The following is a 20962-nucleotide window of genomic DNA, read 5'->3' on the forward strand; positions in this document are numbered from 1 at the left end:
TTCCTCTCCCACCTGGACGACTCTCCTGCCTCCCTCTTTCACTTACAAAAACCCATGTAAGTATTTGGCACACAGGATATCCAAGCTACTCTCATCCCAAGGTCAGCAACCTTAATCCCCTACCCCCAACCCATCATGCAACATAAAAGATTCACAAATACCAGGCAGGGATTAGGATGTGGACATCTTTGGCAGACCATTATTCTGCCTACTATACATGTGAAAGATTCTAATTTAATATCTACTTGACAGTAAATTGTTTTATTTTTTTTTCAATTTCACAGCTAATATGTCCAAGAGTTGTTTTATGGTTTAAGAAATAAGAAATTGAAGACAAAGTTTTCTAGGTAATTCACTATTATACCTCTAAGATTTAGCAATAAATGCTAAGTACCTGAAAACTCAAAGATAACTATACATGTTGATATTTACCTTAATATAATCTTTCCCATCTTTCAAAGCAAAGGAAATTTAAGACAAAGAGACCATTGCTAAATCTAAATAGAATCATAAGCATTCTGTTGTTAAACTTCTATGATAGTATCCTGGCCTGTGAAAAAATAAGTGGAAGAAATACCTAATAGTAGAAATAAACACATTTTGGGGTCTGGAAATATAGGAAAGGTCAGGCTATCAGTCAAGCAAAGGACATTAAATACCTCACAGGCACACATTCCTGACCCCAAGGCAAATATGCAAGTGAGAGGTACTTGCCATGCTGGGGCCTATAAGTAGAAGACAAGTTAAGTCAAGACTGCTTCCCAGAACCCCTAGAGCAAGCCTACTGAAGACCTCTGTAAGCCATCTGGTTTCAAGATACATATCTTCTGTACCTGTCAGATATGTCATTGTGAATTACACCTTCTAGTCCCACACTAGTGGTTATCCTAAAAATATGATGCAGGCATAGCACTAAGATAACAATTCCTAAACATTTGTTATTAAATAAATATAGTATATATTATAGCACAAAATAGCACAAAAATAAATAGGATTTATCCTAATCTGAAAAACCACAAATCAAATATATTTACCCCAAACTTATTAATAATTTCAACCAAGCTAATATTAGGGAATTATTCAAAACAATTTCCATGGTGTCTCACTTCAACCTCCTATCTCTTGAGTATATACAGCCCCAACATAGTGACATTCACAATAATAACCTCAAGATTTTGAAAGATAGCAGCTTCTTATTGATCACTAAAGAAAAACTAAGCTATGGTCAGAATAATTTTACTACTATATGTATTGAGAGCATGTAAAAGATACATATTTTATTTAAAACCTGGCTATAGATGAACTGTAAACACATGAAATCCCTCTGTCAGACTCAATTCATACCACAACTTTTCTTATTTCCTATCACACTGCACAAACAGAAGTTTACTTTAACAAAATCGATAGCAGGGCTCAAATTTCTAAGCAATACAACTTCCAATCTATGGGAACACTTCCAATCTATGGGAACAGGTTTTTCCAAAAAGCAAAATTTTTCCTGAACTATGTTTTTTTTTTGTTTTAATCAATCCAAAATAGTATCAGTGAAAAAATGCAATGATACGAGCTATCTAGATTTCACATCAGAATATATTCTTTCTTCAAACTAAAAAAGAAAGACAAAAAAAAAAAGCATTTGTTAGAGCAATCATTAGTCATTTTTTCTAATAAAGAAGCTTTATGAACACATCTGGACGATGATGATGATTGCAATAATGACAACAAAGTTTGAATGGTTTTATCTAAGAAGCTTTTACTGGTAAGAAAAAAAACAGAGACAGTGTCATTAAAACTTATGTATAAGTTATCATCCTAATTGCAAATGCAGTGAGCAATTTTATGATTCTACTTTCTCTAAATACAACAATTACCTCTCAAAAAAAAAAATACCAAAGCCATTCATTCACTCACTCCCCTACTGCAGACCAACTATTCAACAACAGCTGGAACCATGACAAATGGTATAGAAAATATTCTTCAGATCCATCTGTACCAACCTAAGGTTCTTCTACATACTCCTTTCCTTCCATACAAGTCCCAAGGCTACTCTTGTGTAGTCTAATCCTTAAGTGAAAGACTAGACTGAAAAAAATACATACGCATCATCTGGTAATTGATAAAGAATCAATTCCTTCCAATATCTGGAAGGTTCCAAGTCAATATAAAACCTGCTTAAAGTAGTTTTAAAAGAATGCAACAATATATTAAGAAATATTAACTATGAGATATTTATTAATGGTTAAGAAACAGATTATATACCTCAGATACTACTATGAAAAATCTGATATTTAATTCCTGATTGACCATATCAGGTAGAAAAAAAATTTAGTTTGCCAGACAGAAAATTCAGTATCTTTCACAAATGCCAAAAGCTTAATTGTCAAATTTTCTATAATATTGGTCAAATCATACATTAATAGAGACGAAAAAAACAGATGTATGTGCAACAATTAGGTGACAACTAGTTCAAATTTTGTCAGTGTCTTAAAAATTTAGGTGAAGCCTACACTGTACAACATTCAGATAAGGACACTGAGGACAAACACTTGACAATGATGTATCAGAAGAAACAAGGTCTAACAACTTTCTTCCTACAGTGAAATACAGTTAGTAAGTTAGATAGACCTTTTAGTCTCCTCTGTGGTATTTTTAGTAGTCAATTAGAAGGATTAAAATGCATTTGGAGTTTCCCAAATAAAGGATCAGATAGGAAGAAAGATAGGAAGTAATACAAAAAAGAAACCATCCATTATGTCTCAAGACCCAAACCACAAAACGATGTCAGGTTACCTCAATGTCACTTGTGAAAAAAGAATCTCTGAGTCAACCTTACTAAGCTTTGTTAAATAAATAAGAAAAAACATAATAAATCCATATATTATATGTTCTTCAGCTGATTTACTCATTGAATCCACAACTGCAGAGGGTCCATGAGGTATTATACCACTTACAATGAAATTTCTAAAAGAAGAGAAAAATATTCTTTGACCTCCAGGCATCTGCTAGTCAATGCCAGAAAAAGAACAAATTCAATACAGTACAGGTAATCCATCAGGAGGAATTTAACACTCAAGAGAAGTTATAGATTGGGAAACCGTAAGTGCTAGTGGTTTTCTGAAAAATATTGAGATTTTTTGAGCAATAGGAAGTAAATGTAGGCAGGGGGAAACAAAAGAAGATAATAACTCAAGGATACCAATAAAAAACAAGGCATATAACTCAAAGTAGAGATGCACAAGCACCTCTAAGAGAGGTGCACAAGTAGGCACCTAGGTAGAGAATGAGGCTTTAGCAATCAGAGGCCAGAGAAGGGGACAGGACAATGGGTAAGAGCTGCAGATGGCTGCAAAAGAAGGTCTTACCTGGAGACTCTGAGCCACAAGTCTAAGGGACAGCAATTGATATTATCCAATGGGAATGTTCACAAAAAATACGGACATATTATTTCATGAATAGAAGATATTTTATACTTACCCGATTTATATGGTTGCTCCTTAAAATAACCTGTAGTAGGGTTTTCTCAAATTCTTCCAACTTCTTGGAACACTTTTTAAGAATATGATTAGATAAGTTACAATCACTGATCAGTCCAGCTAAAGTATCAACAGCTTCTGTCCAAAAGCTCGAAAAAGGAAATTTGGGTTTACGGTAAAAAGTGATCAGGCCATCCAGCAACCGACAAACAGAATGAGATACTGTGGAAAAGTCATTTTCAAAGTGGCTTAAGTCTGTTTTCAGACTCCCTGATTCTGTCAAGTTCTTCAGTTCAAGTAGATGTTGCAAGAATTGCATGTGGGAAGACAGAGGGTTTTCCACAGTGGCACAATGTCTTCTCACAATGGGGAGTGGTAGAGGGGGTGTGGGGGTGCAGCTCTCCACAAAATTCTGGGACATCTCTGAAGGTTCACTTCTCTGCTCATTTGATAAATCACACCCAGAATCTTCCAGCAGATTTAATGTATTTTCAGAACTGCTAGGTTCCTGAGCTTGAAATTGGGAAGATGGGTCTCCTGGAAACAGAAAAGATTAGAAGTGTTACCTTTCTATTGCTAAAATTTCTTCATATAAACACTAGACATTGATTTTCCTAACTTAAAATACTAAATGAAGCATGCAGATACATATTAAGCATTTAAAAACCAGGGGTGTAAAAAATCAAACAGAAGAGAAACTGACAGAAATTGCTTAAGCTGACCATAGAAAGATCTTTCTCTTTACTAATAGAAATCAAAGGTGATTCCCCCATATATTTTCAGGTCACTATCTCTCATTCAACTATGTGCCATGCTTGAAAGATACAGAGAAGAAACCACAAGACCTGAAGGAGGTAACTACAAAGCAATATGGTGTATCCAGAGATAGAGATTTACTCAGGGCACTATGAAAACAGGAGGACCACTGAATAGCACACCCTGTTGGATCAGTGCATCCTAGAAGAGGAGATAGTGGAACTAATTTATAAAGCATAAGTAGGAGCTCAAAGTGAAAAGTTAGGGAAATGCAGGAAGAGAATTCCATATACCAAAGGGGTAAGAGCTAAAGCACAGATTTAAGAAGGAAAAGAAAAGCACTGTGTATATAAGGACCCACAAGTGGTTTGATACTCCTTTACAGAAAAATATAAGGCAAGATACTAAAATAAATATGTAGAAGCCAGTGTAGAGTGAGTGTAATTCAAACTTGAATTATGTAAGACCCCTTTGGAAAAATTATATACACATCCACACATATACCTGATATACAAAAATCATTATCTGTAAGCAACTTCTATATGTATACGTACTTATAATTATTCAAGTATACCCATATCTGTATGGAGAGATAAACAGATGGATAGATAGAACTAGATCTCATAGATCCTTGAAAGTATGTCGTAAAACACTAGAATCTTCTGACGTTGGCTGAGAAATACTGCAGTTAAAGTTAACTTAGTAATTTTAGGTCATTCTTTTACAGAGATGTCATCATAAGCACAAATAAGGTTATCATCTGTAAAATGATTATCAGTAAAATATACATGCAAAATTGAGAAATTCTCATTGAACATTCTAAAGCACATGCATATGTCTATGAAGGCAAGTTTGGGAAATATTGCTGCCAGCAAGGAAAGAAGGAATGGGACACTAAATGGTAATGCAGGAAAGTGAAATGGTCTTATTTTTCATTTCACGGATCACTCACTCTGTTGGCTGTGTGAAGGGCAGATTTGAGGAGGACACAATGACACTGAAGAACCAGTTAAAAGGCACCTCTATTAGTCCTAATAGCCGATGACTAAAGAAATGAACCAAGCAGTTGCTGTGGAAGAGAAAGGGAGGAACTGACTAGGGAAATAAATACAAAACCTCAAACTAGAACCTAGAAGCCAGCGGTTTGGCTGGATATGCACAATGAAGTGGGAGAAGGAATAAATGCATCCTTTGTTTCTGACTCAGGTGGCTGGAGAGAGGACAGTGTTACTAACTGAAATGGTAAAAATACAAACAAAAAACCTGGCTTAGGAGAAATCATGAGAATTCAGGTTTGGTCTTGTAAACTGTGAAGCAACTGGAGGAAGTCTAGGCAAAGAGAGTCACCTGGAAATTGGCCACATGAGCCTATAGGTGGGGAACAGGTCTAGACTAAAAATACATTTCAGGAATCATCAGTGTGTAGGTGATATCTGCAGTTATGAAAATGGTTATGATCACTTGGACAGAGTATGAGCAGTGACTAGAACACAAGATCAAAGAAGGACACTGAGGAGTATCAATATTTGAGGGCTGAGTAAAGAAAAATAACACAATTACTAAGAAGACAGAGAAGGAACAATTAAAGAGGTACAAAAGGAATAATAAAAATGATTTTGTTATGGGGGTGCCCGGGTGACTTAGTCACTTCAGTGTCCGATTCTTGATTTTATCTCAGGTCATGATCTCAGGGTGCATGAATTTGAGCCCCACATCGGGCTCCGTACTGACAGTGCAGAGTCGGCTTGGGACTCCCTTGCCACTTGCATTGTCTCTCTCTCAAAAATAAATAAATAAACATTAAAAAGTGATTGTGTTATGAAAGTCAAGGGAAAAGTTTCAAGAAGAAGAATTACATATAGTAAATAAAACATATAATTACATATAGTAAATAAAAGTCCATAAAACAAAAAGCTGAAAAAAATATGCTGGAATCACTCATTAGAAAATCACCAGTGATTGTATCCACAGAAACTCTGGCCAGTCAGGGTGGTGGACAGAGGCCAGAGTGCAATGGGAGTGACTGGGCAGAAAGTCTGAGAAGAAAAGCCAAGGCTTCTGAGGAGTTTGTATCAGTAGAGTATAAAATGGGAGAGTAATTACAGGCAAATGTTGTATGTCAAATTGGGAGAAACTCAAGCAATTAACAGACTAAGAAGAAAAAAAAATAACACAGAAGCAAAATCTGGAGATATGAGAAAAAATTAAAAATTCAGGTGGGGTGCCTGGGTGACTCACTTGGTTAAGTGTCTGACTTCAGCTCAGGTCAAGATCTCACGGTTCATGAGTTCAAGCCCTGCTTTGGGCTCTGTGCTGACAGGTCACAGCCTGGAGCCTACTTTGGATTCTGTCTCTCTCTCTCTCTGCCCCTCCCCTGCTTGCGCTCTCTCTCTCTCTCTCAAAAATAAACAAACATTAAAGAAAAAAAAAAAGCCAGGTGGGGCTTGGCCCTGGGAAAGGCAAAGGGAGACAGAGTCAAAGACCCCAGTGAATGGGTTGTCCTTAGCGATGGAGAAGTTTTATTTATTTTCTTCTGAGGCTGAAGGAAAGAGAATGAGAATGTATAGGGATGAGAAAGAAAACAAGAAAGAAAGAAAGAAAGAAAGAAAGAAAGAAAGAAAGAAAGAAAGAAAGAAAGAAAGAAAGAAAGAAAGAAAGAAAGAAAGAAACCCTTGGCATACAGGAAGTTAAAAGAGATCTCACCTAATAGTCATCTTTTAAAGTTAAAGACAGGGGGAGACTCATTGAACAGGGCATGGGAAGAATAATGAAAGGAAAATCTACCCTCCCACCTTCGATTTGGAAATCTACCTGATTTGTTGCTCTTTAGTCCTTCAGTACAATTAGAAGGTGATGATGAAGCAAAATCGGAAGATCAGGCTTTAATTTAGACTTCATTCCATTAACAAGTGCCTACTATAACCAAAAATGTGGCCATAACCAAACAGTAAACTACCAGCAAAACTTTTAACTACGTGTGGCTATTTCTATACTAAAACAGGCACGCAGTCTGCTTGTTTTAAGCCAACAGTTTCTTTATCTTATGAGCAAGAATAAATATTTGAAATGACTTCTCACTCTTCACAGAAGTAAAGGGTGGGGATGACAGTAATTATTTAGGTAGATTATATTTTTCTGGAATTCAAAATGGTTCTTTACTAAGAAAATGAACACAAATTTAAATATTTTATGAACCTACTCAATTTTCCATCAAGTAAGCTGAATGAACTTCATGGGTGATGATTTCAGGGAAGACATAAAATGAATTCGCCTAACAACTATACCGGGAAGCAAAACACTGTTTTATTTCTGCTTTTTACTCCGCAGTGGTGCACCTTCTGGCAAGTCACAACCACTCCATCTCATCTCTTTCATGTGCTGATAGGTACATCTTTGCAGGGAGTGGTTCTACCCATGCATGTGCTACGGGCATAGAAATGCACAAATTGACCGTCATTCTTCCTGGCTGTTCAGAAAAGGCTGATGAGGGCATATATTGGAGACACCAATGCAGAAAACCACACAGAGAGGAATGTCCTTTCGGTGCCCAAAAGGAATGCACAAACTCCTCAAGAGAGGGCCACAATGAGATTTTATGAAATATAGACTTAACAGTATTAAAGTCACTTTGTCAAAATGAATACAAGAATCTTATATTCACATTTCACTTTACAAAGCAGTTTCATGATAATAATTCGATTGTTGTTTCAACCAACCTTTGAACATGTGTTATTATTATCCCTAATTTAGCAATAAGGAAACGCAGGCTCAACTTGATTAAGAGGTCTAAGAAAAGCCACCGAGGGATAAGCAAAACCAATTACTCAGTTCCAAGTCCAATCACTTCTAACCACACCAAAAGGGTCCCTGTGTCCCCACACCAGCTTCTGTACATACCTCTTTAAAGGAGCCTTATATAACTCATGCTGCTCAGATGCTGCTCACTTGCTTGGATAACTTTTCTCAAAGTAAATCTCGAAATTGGACTAACAAAGCATTGGACCCAAAGAAGAAAAGAGAAGATGAAGCCCTGCTACTTACTGCAACTTTCTGTAATTCCTGTTTTTCTCAGGAGGGACTAAGGTGAAGCAGAAATCAAATAACGCTTCTCTCTTAATTTGTTATTGGGCTGAAGGGACAGAGGGCTGTAATTTCTCTCCAAGTCATTTGATATGATCCAACCAACACATGTGTCATTAGATTGAAAGAGATAATAAAGAATGTGCACACACATCCTAATCGAGCAGAGTCCAGCACATATTAAGTGCTCAGAAATACTACCCATTGTTATTAAATTATAATAGGCACCAAGAATCTAAATTATGCTAAAGTGTGACATCAGATGTCAAAGTACATAAAATAAGATACCAACTAAAACTACAGATTCTGTCTAAAATATTCTGTAGTCCCTCTTCTATCCTGGACCTCAAAGACTTTCAATTCCATTTTATGGGGCCCTTGTCTCTTCCCTCTTCTTTCAGTTATTAAATTCCATCCTAACCCCGCTTACCATTTAAGAGTGGATCTCCAGCATGCTCAAATAGAGCTGGTGCCCTCCTGCTACACAGCCTACCCCAGAAATGCCCACCCCTGAATCAAATGTATTTTCTGCAGCCTCCCAATTTTTCACATCCACATTGATTCTTGCATCACTTATAAAATTACACCATAGAGGGGCATCTGCATGGCCCAGTCAGTTAAGTGTCTCACTCTTCGTTTCAGCTCAGGTCATGATCTCACGGTTCCTGAGTTCAAGCCTCGTATCGGGCTCTGCACTGTTAGTGCTGAACCTGCTTGGGATTCTCTTTGCCCCTCCCCTGCTCCCATTCTCTCTCTCTCTTTGTCAAAATAAATAAAATAAAACTTAAAAAATATAATAAAATAAAGTAAAATTAGACCCATAGAACCAAGTGTATAAAAGGCATCTTTTTCTGTACAGCTTGAAAATCCCATGAACTTTCTATTTATACAGCTGTACAGATCATCTTCATACACTGCACACATAAACATACAATTCTTGTTCATACTGCATACTGCCAATCTCAGCCAATAGCAAGACTATTCCTCCAGCCATAAGGCCCAAATGAGGAATCACCCTTGGCAACTCTCTTCCACCCTCCACAAACAGTGAAATACCACGTTACGCTGATTCTACCTTCTGTACCTGTATTAGTCAGGACTCGCCAGAGAAATGGAACCAATAGAATTTATATACAAAGATATAGGAAGAAAAGAGATTTCTTATAAAGCATTGGCTCATGCAATTATGGAGGCTGAGAAATCCCAGGATCTGCAGTCAACCAGCTGGAGACCTACGAGAGCAATGGTATTATAGTTCCAGTGCAACTACAAAGGCCTACAAAGGAGAGATGACAGTGTAAGTTCCAGTCTAAAAGCCAGCAGGCTCCAGCCCCAAGAAGAGTCAATGTTTCAGGTCAAGTTCAAAGGCAAGAAAGACCAATTCCTAGCTCAAAGGCAATCAGGAAGAAGGAATACACTTTCACTCAGCCTTTTTGTTCTCTTCGTGAGTTCAACTGATTGGATGAAGTCCATCCACAGTAGGGTAGGTGGTCTGCTTTACTCAGTCTACTCAAATGTTAAGTTCATCCAGAAACACCTGTACAGACCCATCCGGAATAATATCTGACCAAATATCTGGGCACTAGGTGACCCAGTAAAGTTGACACATAAAATTAACCATCATTATACATGTGAACCTGTCCTTCCCTGGTCCTCTCCCTTGCTCTAGCTCACAACATCATCATCTCTTTCACTGATTACTGAAATACCCTTGCCTAAGTGATCTACCTACCTCTGGTTCTGTCCTCTTCTAGGCCATATTCTGAACCTGACAGTCACCCTGCTGAAATATTAGTTTGATCACAGGATTGTCATCCTTAAAACCTTCCCAAGGCTTCCTTTTACCAGATAGAATCCTTCAAGATTTGGAGCACCTGGGTGTGTCAGTCAGTTGAGCATCTGACTCTTGATTTCACCTCAGGTCATGATCCCAGGGTTGTGGGATCAAGCTCCATGAGTCTGCTTGACATTTTCTCTCTCTCTCCCTCTGCCCCTCTCCCCTGCTCTCTTTCTCTCTTTCAAAAAAAAAAAAGAAAGAAAGAAAAGAAAAGAAAAGAAAAAGGATCCTCAGTTTGGCCCACAAAGCCTTTTACTGTGTGGCCCTGCTTACTTTTCCAACCTTGCCTCCATTCTCACTCTTATTTATGTGTAAGTAAAAGTGAGCCCTCACAGTTTACCAGAACACACACCATGCTAATTCATACAACTATGCATTTGCACAAGTTGTTCCCACTACATGGTGTGTTCTTATGCTATAACCCAGAGATGGACTGATTCTTTAAACCCTGATTCCAGTTCTCTGTGAAACCTTCCCTGCTCTGCCCAGAGCAGATGAAAATCACTCCCCATCTGGGCTATCATGTACCATAAACATACTTCTATCACTGCATTCATCAACTTGTTCTGAGTATATGAGTGACTCCCTGTTGGAAGGGAGAGAGTCCTGAGGGCAGACAGAGTTTACTAATCTAGGAATTTCTGTTGCTTGATGCCTGCCCTCCTACATAGTTGGTGGGTGAATACTTGTTTAATACATATATTAACAAAAAGCGAAATCAAGTAGCATCTCTTCAAATGTACTGAAATGTCATCACAGACATAGAGAATTTGTCACTACCGACTAGGACTTCTTAGTATTAACAGTCAGTCACACGTACTGATGAATTGAACTTAAAAGTAGTGTTTACGCCACCTAGTGGTCAAATAGAAAATGCTATTTTAAAGTACCACGCAATTCTGAAATGATGGTGTTCCACTTGTTACCATGAGCGCTGGGTGTTTCATGTAAGGGATGAATCACTAAATTCTACTCCTGAAACCAATATTATACTATATGTTAACCAACTTGAATTTAAATGAAAATGTGGAAGATAAAAATGAAAAAAAAATGTCTTCCGCCTTTGGAAGGATGTATTTTGGCATACTAAAAAGCATATTTGAGGGGCGCCTGGGTGGCGCAGTCGGTTAAGCGTCCTACTTCAGCCAGGTCACGATCTCACGGTCTGTGAGTTCGAGCCCCGCGTCGGCTCTGGGCTGATGGCTCAGAGCCTGGAGCGTGTTTCCGATTCTGTGTCTCCCTCTCTCTCTGCCCCTCCCCCATTCATGCTCTGTCTCTCTCTGTCCCAAAAATAAATGAACGTTGAAAAAAAAAAAGCATATTTGAGAAATGCTGACCCAAAAAATGCGTGCAGTTTGGTTTCAGCCTACTGTAGCAGCTGGCACCATAATTCCAGTTTTGAATGCACCAAGAGAGACGGCAATGTCAAATGCATGAAATGACAAGCTAATGGAATGATTGGGCTTAACAGAATTGTATCCACTGCATCAGGCTCATGAAACAAAACAGTGTGTTTATGTGTCAGCTTGGTCCAGAACTACTTGACAGTACATTGCCTCCCACGTTCAGTGCTCAGACCCTGAGCTTTCCTGGTTGTCCCCATCCCTCTCTCCCAAGCCAGCCTCTCAGTTTGCCAATTTAAACCTTCCTCATTGTTGTCGTTGGCTTTCTCTTCATGTTCTAAATTCCTGGAGGTCACCACCTTTCCTACAGCCTCAAAGGAATCTCTTGGGCAGATGATTCACAAATTTCTATCTCTAATCCTACCTCCTCTCCCAAGCTCAAGTCCCTGTGTATTTCAACATGACTTGGTCTCAGCACTTTAAACCACATATGCCCAAAATAAACCACATCCTTCACTTACACTTGGTCCAATTCCCTGATAACACTGCTACCATGGTCTGTCTCCAACGTTTGAAACCTAAGGGTCAACTGTGACTTCTTCCTTGACCCCCCTCATATATATTTCACGGACAAATAATATTGATTCTGCCTCACCCTTCTGTTTCTTAGATTCACTACATCTGTTCCCATTTTAGGGCCTTTGTATTAAATATTCCCTCTGCCTGTGATGCTCTCCCCCCACCGAACCCCAATTTTCTCAAGGCGGATTCCTTGCTATCATTCAAAGGTCTCTTAAAATGTCACTTCTGCAGAGAAGCCTTAGGTGACCACCCAATCTAAAAATGTCACCAGAGCAGTGTCTGTCACATTTCTGTTTTAATTCTCCAAATCTCACTTGCCACCGCCTGATCATTTCCTGCCAGTATAATCTGTCTCACCCACAAGAATGTACACAGTATGTCAGTCTTGGACTACCTGATTTACCGCCATAGCCCACAGCCTGGAGTACGGAGTGAGAGCTCAACAGATATTTACTCAGTCAATAAAAACCGTTTTTTATATCACCTCTTTTTCCCCATGCCAAAATAATTACATGTAAGACGTGGGCCAGGACTGTGATGTTCCTGTCTCCAACTCCTCCCTCTTCCAAACAACCCTAAACACGATGCCCAATTATTGTGTCCAAATAACGTATGCCTCACATCACCTAAATGCACCACTTTCAGAAAGCATACTGCTTGGCACATGCATAGCACACACCCAATAAATGCTACTTTTTCTTCTCTTTTCCTGCTGGAAAATCTCCAAAGGCTCCTTGCTGCCTACAGAACAAAGAATGTTTTCCACTGGCTGTCACACCTCTTCTTAATAGGCTCCAACCTAGTTTTTCATCTTATTTTCCAGAACACCTCTTCATGCTCTGTATGCCATAGTCAAATTAGACCATTTGCCAGCAGATTCCTGTGTCTGTGCTTTACACTGTTCCCTCTTGCCTGAAATTCCCTCATATCCATAGCTTTCTAAATCTTACCCATCCTTCAAAGTCAGCAACACCCTCAAAAAAGACTTTGAAAAGTCCTTTCTCTAAGGCAAACACTCTCTATTCTATACATTAGTATCTTTCTCTGGACCATAGTTTCATTGGGTATCATTAGTGATGTGGTCTTGCTCCCAATAGACTCTGTGAGCCCATGGACAGGACATAGACCTTATATCTCCTTACATTCTCCACGTTGTTTGTGCTGAACAGCTACAGAATAAAAAGGGACTGAATAAATGAACAACAGACTTTCTCTAACAGAAAAGGATTTTTAGGACAAAATTAGAAGCTGGTAAGAAAATGCAATTTCTTCTTGGATTCAGTTATTTGGGGGGCAAAGATAGCAATGTAGGTAAAAAAGCATAGTCCTAATTTCATTTTCTAACAAACAGCAAATACCATGGTGAGAGACCATGAACACACATATAAAAGCCCTACAGAATAACATCAAGCCCCTGAAAATACAACCCTCTACCAAATGAACCGATGAATCCACCTGCATAACTTCCATCCATTGGTGTGAGGATGTCATGAATGTCATGCAGAATTGGTAAAAACAATACAATCACTGACATCAGCAATACACCACATTCATTGGCCTCCCAATGCTGTGAATGCCCAATGACACAGCTCTCTACAATCTAGCCCTAATTACCTTTCCTGCTGAGATCACACACATCTCCAATCTCTCCTGACCAAGTCTCTTTCCAAAAGAATTTGCCTGAATCTATTTTCCACCAAGCCCTTGATGCCACTGCTTTGACTTCAGCTCTTCACCATAGAGTTTCAACAGTTCACATCTGTACTGCTGAGATGTTACCTTCAAGCTGGCTCGGTCCCCCAAGCTCACCCTGCTAGACAGCTGAGGCTGGCATTCATTTCCAGTGATGTGCCCACTTCACTCTCTTTATCAAAAATCAGAAGCACTGAGATCTTTTACACAGTACAATTTTTCCCAACCTATATCACCATAAGGGGAACATATTAAAATTAAGTATTCCTAGGCACAATAAATCAGCGTTTCCAGGAGAGGGCTCCAGGAACTTGTAGCTTAAATAAACATCTCAAGGGAGTCTTATAATTGGGTAAGTCTCAAAAACACTGCTCTGCACTACTCTCAAACTTAGGCACTCAGCCTGCTTCATGTGTTTCTTGCTGGGCTACAGTTCTCCTACTTATAATATCTTACACTGGTGGTTTTCAACCTTCCCTGCACATTAAAGTGACTTTGGGAACATTTCAAAACTCCAGTGCCAGACCACATCCCATTCTAAGTACCATGCCAGAATCTCAGGGGTCTATCCCAGATGTCAATATTGTTTTTAAAGCTCCCCAGGTGATTCTAGTGTGAGAATCACTATCTTAGATTAATTTATATTTGTTCTGATTTCTCCAGATAGCAGAGAACTGGACTGTGGCCCATTCCTTCATGCCATTGCCATTTCCATCTTCAAGTCTCCCAGAAATATCCATTTCCAATTCTTTATGTGTTCATGTTTAATTCACATTTAATCTTTCAGAGTTCAGCTGGAATCCCACTCCCTTTTCAGGGTCATCTTTGCCACTGCATCTCCTATTTTGTAAAAGTAGAGCCTTCTATTTTCTAGCTGTCTCCTTCTCACCTTATCTAAGCCAGCATCACGTCCCTTCTGGACCACAGCCTTGGACTCCTACCCGGAAGTCTGCTTCCCCTCCCACTTACATTCTCCACACAGCAACTGCAGCAAAAAGTTCAGAGCCCCTGTTTCATGCTCACCAAAGGATTCCCACTGTGCCTAAAGGCCTACCCACTGGAGCAAGCCCTGCGTCGTCAGCACCCCCGCCCTCTCTCTGGTCTCATCTCACTCACTGTGCTCTCTTTCTGCTCACTAAACGTGCAAACTAGTTCCCGCCTCAGGGGCCACTCAGATGATGCTGCTCCTTCAGGAGTCAGCTCAAACACCTCCTTCTCCATCAGGTCTCTCGGATCACCCAGTCTGTTAGTAGCCCTGCCCCATCCCCAGGTGCTCCATCACTCCAACCTGCTGTATATTTTTTTTTCCACAGCTTTTAACACTCCCCAAACTTTTCCTGCTTATCAGTTTACTTGTTATTGTCTGCCTACTCCACAGGAGTATCGATTCTGTTTCTTCATTCTTTTTCACCACAACCTCTAGAAATCACAGCTTCTGAGGAAATGAATCACTAACAAATGAGTGACCATGAATAAATATAACCCAAAACAAAACTGTATACATCATATGTGGTTCTTTATATGTGTCCATCTCAGGAGATCTTGCCTCTCCAACCAGACAATAAACTCACAATAGGTAGCAAATAAACTTCTTTTTTTCCAATCTTGAAAGTCAAGCACAGTACTGAGCAAATATCACACATTTAAGCACTTACTTGTTGATTATTTTGGGCTATTTTAGAAGATCTTCAATATTAGATTGAAAGAAAAAGATAAGTGTTTTTTCTTTTTAATGTTTATCTTTGACAGAGAGAGACAGACAGCACATGAGCAGAGGAGGGGCAGAGAGGGAGACACAGAATCCGAAACAGGCTCCAGGCTCCAAGCTGTCAGCACAGAGCCCAACACGGGGTTCAAACTCACAGACAGCGAGATCATCACCTGAGCCAAAGTCGGATGCTCAACCGACTGAGCCACCCAGGCACCCTGATAACTGGTTTTTTCAAACTGTCTTTCAGTGTCCTACAGTCTTTTGACCCACAGGCATCCACACCTAAATGATAATGTGTACTATATCACACCCGAACAAACACAATACGAAGTCTCTCATTCTAATTCACCCTCCAATTTTTTCACGTTTCAATTCCATTCTCTAAATTACACCCATCTTATAAAGTACCATCCAACTTGTAAATCCATGATTGTAGGCTTTGCCTGTTTGTGGCCATTGAATTGCCTGGTACAAAGTCAAGCCCATTTTTGTCTGACCGATGTACATCTGTGCAGATCAAGCAGAGAGAGATCTCAATCAGGTAACTGCTACAGGGATGGTCCAAGTCTCAGCTGCATCTCTAGAAATAAGGCCTTCCTCTGACTAGAACATTTTTTAAAGCCTTCTTTGTATAGGCCTGTGGTTACAGGCTTTGGTTTCAAGATTTTATTATTATGTACATATGACATATCAAAGCCAGTCCTTGAAATCTAGGTTTTGTTCAAAAGCTATCAAAAAGTTGGGGCACCTGGACGGCTCAGTCAATTAAGCTTCCAACTTCGGCTCAGGTCATGATCTTACAGTTTGTGAATTTAAGTCCTGCATCAGGCTCTGTGCTGACAGCTCAGAGCCTGGAGCCTGCTTCAGATTCTTTGGCTCTCTCTCTCTTTGCCCCTCCCATGCTCATGTTCTCTCTCTCTCTCTCTCTCTCTCTCTCTCTCTCTCTCTCTCTCGCTCTCTCTCTCTCTCTCTCAGAAACAAATAAAAACATTTTAAAAAGCTATCAAAAAGTCACTCTGCACTACTAAAACCAATGTTTAAAACCTTACTGACAATCACAAATACTAAGGAAATTGCTTTCTATGAACCAGAGGAAAAGAAAACACAAAATTTAGGTAATCGCAGTTATTTTGCTAGTATCACTTAAAATAATATTTTATTTATACCCAATGTGGGGCAATACTACCTTCCAACATCACTTTCTTATTTATTTCAGAATCAATAACAGTTCTGTCTGTCCCCAGGTAAATGCGAAACATATATCTTCAAATAACTTAGGCTTCCCTAAGTCTTAGGATACAGACAACATTTATAAAATCCCCTTTAATCTTCAGTTCTGGTGACTAAAGATAATGTTTCTCCCAAGTGCTGAAAATTATAATAACAAGCCATGGTACAAGCCTGTCATCCTACAAGTGCCTTTCAAAGCCTTGATGTATTTACCTATTATCTCCCCAGGGTGCTAGCAGTTCCCATAAAGTCTATTAACCCAGGTGAGGGGATCCTGCTCCAAGACCCTCACTGACCCTTGCAGGGCTCAGAAATCACCACTCCTTTTCATACAAAGATGTCACTCCAAGAGGAATCTGATAATGGATCTGGCAGGTACCAAAAAGAAATTATAAAATGTTGGCTCATTAAACGCACATTCCCTTTCTCTCCCAAAATGCAAAATCCTTTTTGACCTGATCATCAGCAATTTCTGCTAAGTGAATGTTATAATAGCATTATAAGCATTGTAAAAGCTCAGAAGTGAAGATTATTCCATTGTAGAACCACATACATGACCCTTTTCTCTAAAAACTCACAAGACTTGAAAATATTGATAATACCTTTAGACCGACAGACAATCCAGAAATAGAAAAATACTGTAACTGGCCAATTTTGAATCTAGGAATGAGATGCCTTTCATTTCACCACGGAATACAACATTTGATGGATGACAGAATAGCTCATCATATGCTTTAAGTATATGAACTAATTACCAGCTTGTTATGAAGACCAAGAATCAGTCACGTGGCACTGTTTGGAGACATACACATTTCCATAGCAAACATTCTCTTTTAAAAGTATAGTCTATCTGTCAGTAAATCCCCAAATGACAACTTTGTAAGAACATACAGATGTGGCCAAAAGTCATATACTTAATTCCATAGAATCTGTTCGTTAGCAAAAGGAGACAAAGCAAAAATATTCTTAATTCTGAAAAAAGAGGCATAGCCAGAGACAGCTTGGTAGTCAATTATCACACTGCCAATTATGATTAAAATATATTCTTGTGAGTAGTAAAAAGGAGAGCTCAAAGTCAATTTTCTGAAGACACCATATTGCTAACCAAGCAAAACTCATTTCCACTGATAGTCCTGAAAGTAAAGTCCATTCTCAGAGGTTCTGGTTTTCGTAACTTGTGAGGCCAAGTTACAGAGCAGGACAACACAGCTTTGGTATTATGGTCCATTCATTCATCACTTATTGTAAAACTCAGTGGCCTAGGAAATTAAGTAAACTTGACCAAAGAGCAACATAATCTCTTAACATTAAAAATGAAATTAAGACACATTTTTTTTTCAGGGAGAAAATAAACCACACTAAATATATTCTGCCTTGCCAGAATAGATGATTCCACAGAACATATGCTGTATTCGATGCTACAATATAAAGGCACTGGAATGAGGGCTGAGAGGATTCACATGGTAAATAAGAACATATGGATATAGCCAAAAGTCATAGACCTAACTGTCACGCATCCTACGATCAAAGAACTAAGAAAAAGGCAAGCCAACAAATACCTCTGCTACACGGCAAAAGGTATTAGTGTCAAGCAGAGGTACCGAGGTAGAGGGGATTTGTTATAGAAACACAAAGGAATTAGTTCAAACTGGGGGAAAACCTGAAAGATTCCATAGAATATGAGAGTCAAGGGATCGAGGACAGTGCTTTCATTGGGGAGGCCTTTCCTACCAGGAAGGTGTGTGAGCAAAGGTAAAGCGACAGCGGTCTGAGCAGTGGCTCAGAAAAGGTGTGGCTGGAGCAGAAGGAAAGCAGAGGCATCCAAGAGTACGGTACGGGGCTGAGAAAAGATTCCGAGTTCACAGTGGCAAAGAACTTGAATGCAACCTGCTCCTAGACAACAGAAAACTATCCACTGCTTAAAACATTACCTAAACTATCTTAGAAGAAATTGCAGAGGCAAAAAAATAAATAAATAAATAAGGTGTGTGACAGATAACCTATAGAGAAACCTCTTCAAACAGTCAAGGAAGGAGTGATGACATTTTCCTGATGAAAGAAAAATCACAGGGTTCATGGTGGAAGGAGAACACATCGAATTATATGACTGAGAAATCAAAACAGGACAGAAATCAGATTAGAACTTTTTGTAACAATATAGAGACAGAGTAGAGAATGAAAATCAAGTTTCATTAATGTATCTCTCAAAATAATTAAACAGAGTAGCAGCTGAATTCCTACAAAATTTTCTAAGCAGTTTACTGAAAGAAATCAGGCTACCAGGCCTGAGGACCTTCCACGTTTGCTACTGGACTGGAACTGAGAAAAGTTTTACTACTGGAAAGAAAACAACCTTAAACACCCTTAAACCTTTGTTCTTTTCTTTCCTACTAGTAGAATCTGCTAAACCAGATAGATCCAGGTCTTTGCAAGACAGATTTAAATAATAAAATTCTCATGTCCAAAGGAAAAAAAAAATAGGTTCGTCTGCTGCTAAGCAATCAATGGCAATTCCCAGCAGACTACCAAGGCCAAGGAGGAAGGAAATGTATTTACTTTTTGTCCTTGCATCAGGAAGCTTGGTGCCAAGCATTCCCCATTAACCTTGATTGCCCATCTTTATCCTTCTCATCATCATCCTCATTTTATAGAGGAGAAAAGTGTGTTTCATGTGAGATCTGTGATTTGCTTAAAAGAACTTAGTTAATGTTGGTGGAGCTGATATTCTACCCAGATTCATCTAACTCCAACCCTCTTGCTCTTCCCAATGAGCAATCTACCTCCAGAGTTTGCCCTCAGCAACCCTTCCCACCATCAATAACACCTCTGTGCCCTCTGTTGGATCGTTCTTCCCTCATTTACGATTGTGCATTCTTAAAATAATCGTTGAATATCTCCTGCATGCTTGACCTTGATGATGAGCATTCATTAGTGCATTAAATTGTTATATGTTAAGTATGGTGCTCTAGGCATCACCCTTTCTTTATTCAAACGTGTGTCAGTATGGATGTTACAATCACATCATTTCTATTTTCTTCCAAGATGCCTTCTGGTAAACAAATAACTCCATGATATTCATGCCATAAATACTGTACTACTTCCCAATAAATGTAGAAAATTTTAAATAGTTGGAGAAAAAAAGAGTATTTACTATGGAACTATTTAAAATATATTTTCTTAGTTATCTGAGAAATTTTAATAGCTGAGAATTCTTGGTAAAGTTAACACTGTTAACAAAATCCTAAATTACGACCATGCTGCCACAGGGCTTATAGTGTAACAACTAAGGGGTGTGTTTGTGTGTAAAAGCAAGTGCCCTGTTACTTAAATATTTACTGACAAATCACACAGTAGAAAACATCTCTGCATCTATGGATATAGGATTTCTCAGAAAAGTCTCAAAAGTATTGCCAATAAGATTTTATAGCCTACTTATACAAGAAGTCACTTATTACACGTGAGTTGACCTTTCTCCAGAGGCTTTTTGACTCATCACAGGCTGCTAAGTATTACTACTAACTCAAGGACTCTGAATAGTAATGAAATAATGGCAATCACATAAGGAGATCCATTTTACAAGTGCACCACAACCTGTTCAATAAGCTACCTACTATAATAAACAAATAATACTGAAGGAAGAACAGAGATACAACTGTTCCCTAATTTTTAAAAACAAATGCCTTATGACATTGCTTTTACAGGGTAAAAGGAGCTATCTGCTACTATTTACACTTACAGGAGAAGAAAAAAAATGGATTGGAACAAATGCCAGTTTTCACTTTATAGTTGCTCACTATTCACACAAAAAGGCTTGAGATGCCCACCCAGGACCCAACTTCAAACCCATCCATGTTGCGAGCATACCCAAACATGTATGAAGACAACTAAACGGTCCTTCCCCCAGCTGCCCACAGACCCACCGTCCCCTCTCACCGGTGTCAGGACATTAATGTAGACTAATTTTATAGTCAGATGTTTCCCCCCAGTGGGCCAAAAGCAGTGTCTTCTACTCTAATAAAGATTTGCAGCATACCACAGAGATAGCCCTAGTGAAATAAGGGTATTAAAACTAGGTAGGATTAACAATGAAAACAGGTAATACGAACATTTGAGTTAAATATAGAATATAAAAATTTGCCTTAGAGACGTCTGGGTGGTTTAGTCAGTTAGGCGTCCGACTCTGGATGTCGGCTCAGGTCATGATCTTATGATTCATGAGTTCAAGCCCTGAGTCGGGCTCAGTGCTCACAGTGAAGAG

The 20962-nt window shown here is 38.9% G+C and overlaps 1 protein-coding gene across 2 annotated transcripts in view; it reads right to left on the reverse strand.

The window, feature by feature from the left end:
* MEI4 (meiotic double-stranded break formation protein 4) overlaps positions 1-20962 on the reverse strand; it is a 206581-nt gene that overhangs the window by 143339 nt on the left and 42280 nt on the right. For both annotated transcript variants that reach the window (XM_015066324.3, XM_053222547.1), the window contains exon 3: positions 3475-4010. In XM_015066324.3, the coding sequence (XP_014921810.1) occupies positions 3475-4010 (536 nt within the window). The remainder of the gene's footprint in view (positions 1-3474; positions 4011-20962) is intronic.

The sequence above is a fragment of the Acinonyx jubatus genome, chromosome B2, assembly GCF_027475565.1.
Source record: "Acinonyx jubatus isolate Ajub_Pintada_27869175 chromosome B2, VMU_Ajub_asm_v1.0, whole genome shotgun sequence".
NCBI classification, from domain to species: Eukaryota; Metazoa; Chordata; class Mammalia; order Carnivora; family Felidae; genus Acinonyx; species Acinonyx jubatus.